The sequence below is a fragment of the Alligator sinensis genome, unplaced genomic scaffold, assembly GCF_000455745.1.
Source record: "Alligator sinensis unplaced genomic scaffold, ASM45574v1 scaffold343_1, whole genome shotgun sequence".
NCBI lineage: Eukaryota > Metazoa > Chordata > Crocodylia > Alligatoridae > Alligator > Alligator sinensis.
This window is the reverse complement of record NW_005841947.1, coordinates 845,515-846,736: the sequence shown is the minus strand read 5'-3', so window position 1 is coordinate 846,736 and position 1,222 is coordinate 845,515. Positions and strand designations below refer to the sequence as shown.

General features: G+C 46.3%; 1 protein-coding gene across 2 annotated transcripts in view; it reads right to left on the bottom strand.

Moving 5' to 3' along the window:
- Nucleotides 1-964, bottom strand: part of LOC102368598 (phospholipase A2-like) — a 19,372-nt gene extending 18,408 nt beyond the window's left edge. For both annotated transcript variants that reach the window (XM_025199691.1, XM_025199690.1), the window contains exons 1-2: nucleotides 717-964; nucleotides 1-93 (exon numbers count right to left, since the gene is read on the bottom strand). The exon at nucleotides 1-93 is cut by the window's left edge and continues 94 nt beyond it. In XM_025199691.1, the coding sequence (XP_025055476.1) occupies nucleotides 1-93; nucleotides 717-756 (133 nt within the window). In that variant the 5' untranslated portion in view covers nucleotides 757-964. The remainder of the gene's footprint in view (nucleotides 94-716) is intronic.
- Between the last annotated feature and the right edge of the window lie 258 nt (nucleotides 965-1,222).

Here is a 1,222-nt window from a genome sequence, read left to right as displayed (position 1 = left end):
AAGAGCGTCCTGTGCCACACGTTATGGTGCCAGACAATTCAATGAGTCCTCTCCTATGTAAGGAATGGGATTTTGCAAAAGCACCTTTCCATACTGCAAAGACAAGATGTAATATCACACCAGGTTTGAATAAGCTTTTCACAATTTTTTTTTTATGCTGATGGATTTCTTTAAAATTCTGTGGCAGATTTTGGGCTTGATTTCAACTTTCGATCATGGAAAGGGAAGTGCCACACCGACATCTCAATTATTCATTGTTCCTAATTTCAGTACCGTAGTAGCTATGAGGCACACAGACTGCAAGGTTGTGCTTTTATCAGCAATGGACCATCTATGGCAATATAGAGTCACAGCTTAGATCCCCGCCCCCATTACACTGTCTCATTTCCAGACTTTCATGTGATTAGCAAATGTTAAAAGGAGGCAGTCCTGTTACTGTGTGTTGCACAGGCTTCTGATTGTTTCTCAGGACATTCCTCTGGGATCAAATGCACATTCCTGAAAAAGTAACAGTCTCCCTCACATACCTCATGTGTGCAGGTCTCATGGTAAAAGCACACAGCGTCTCTGCTATTAGAAAGCAGAGGAAAGCTGGCCTGAGGGAAGTTCCACAGACAACACTAATGAAGCACATCTTGCCCAAGTAATGAGAGAAGCTGCCTACACTGAGAAGGAGGGATACAGAGAGTTCCCAGAGGTACAGCATCTGTACTCACCTGCCTGAAGCAACAGCAGCACAAAAAGCTTGGGCTCCATTGAGGAGTCAGGAGGTCAGCTTTCCTTTCACTCTGTCTATCACCGGCAGCCTGAGCTGCCCTCAGTGAACCAAGGCGTGGGTGCGTCTCACAGTCTTCTTGCCCTTAGAGTTATATATTAAAAGTGAAACATCCCCTCCTGAGCTCTTCCAAGGTCCTGAGTCTGATGCCTGAATAAAAACCTGGTCCTTCCCCCCAAAAGACCTGGTCCTTCCCCCTCTCTCTTTGCCGGCAGAGCAGTGTGCCTCTATTTGCATATCATTACTCCTTTAGGGAGGGGCCCCTGGTGAGGAATTAGACTGCCACCCTCTCTTGGAAAGGTTGACATTCAGTCATTAAGCCTGGGTTCATCCTCTAAGCTGTTTTGCTTACAGACCTGGTTAATCTCTAAACTGCATCATGGGGAGGGGCAAGACGAGCAGAGTGAATGCTGCTGTCTGTGACTTAGACTTCCAGCTTTTGGTAGC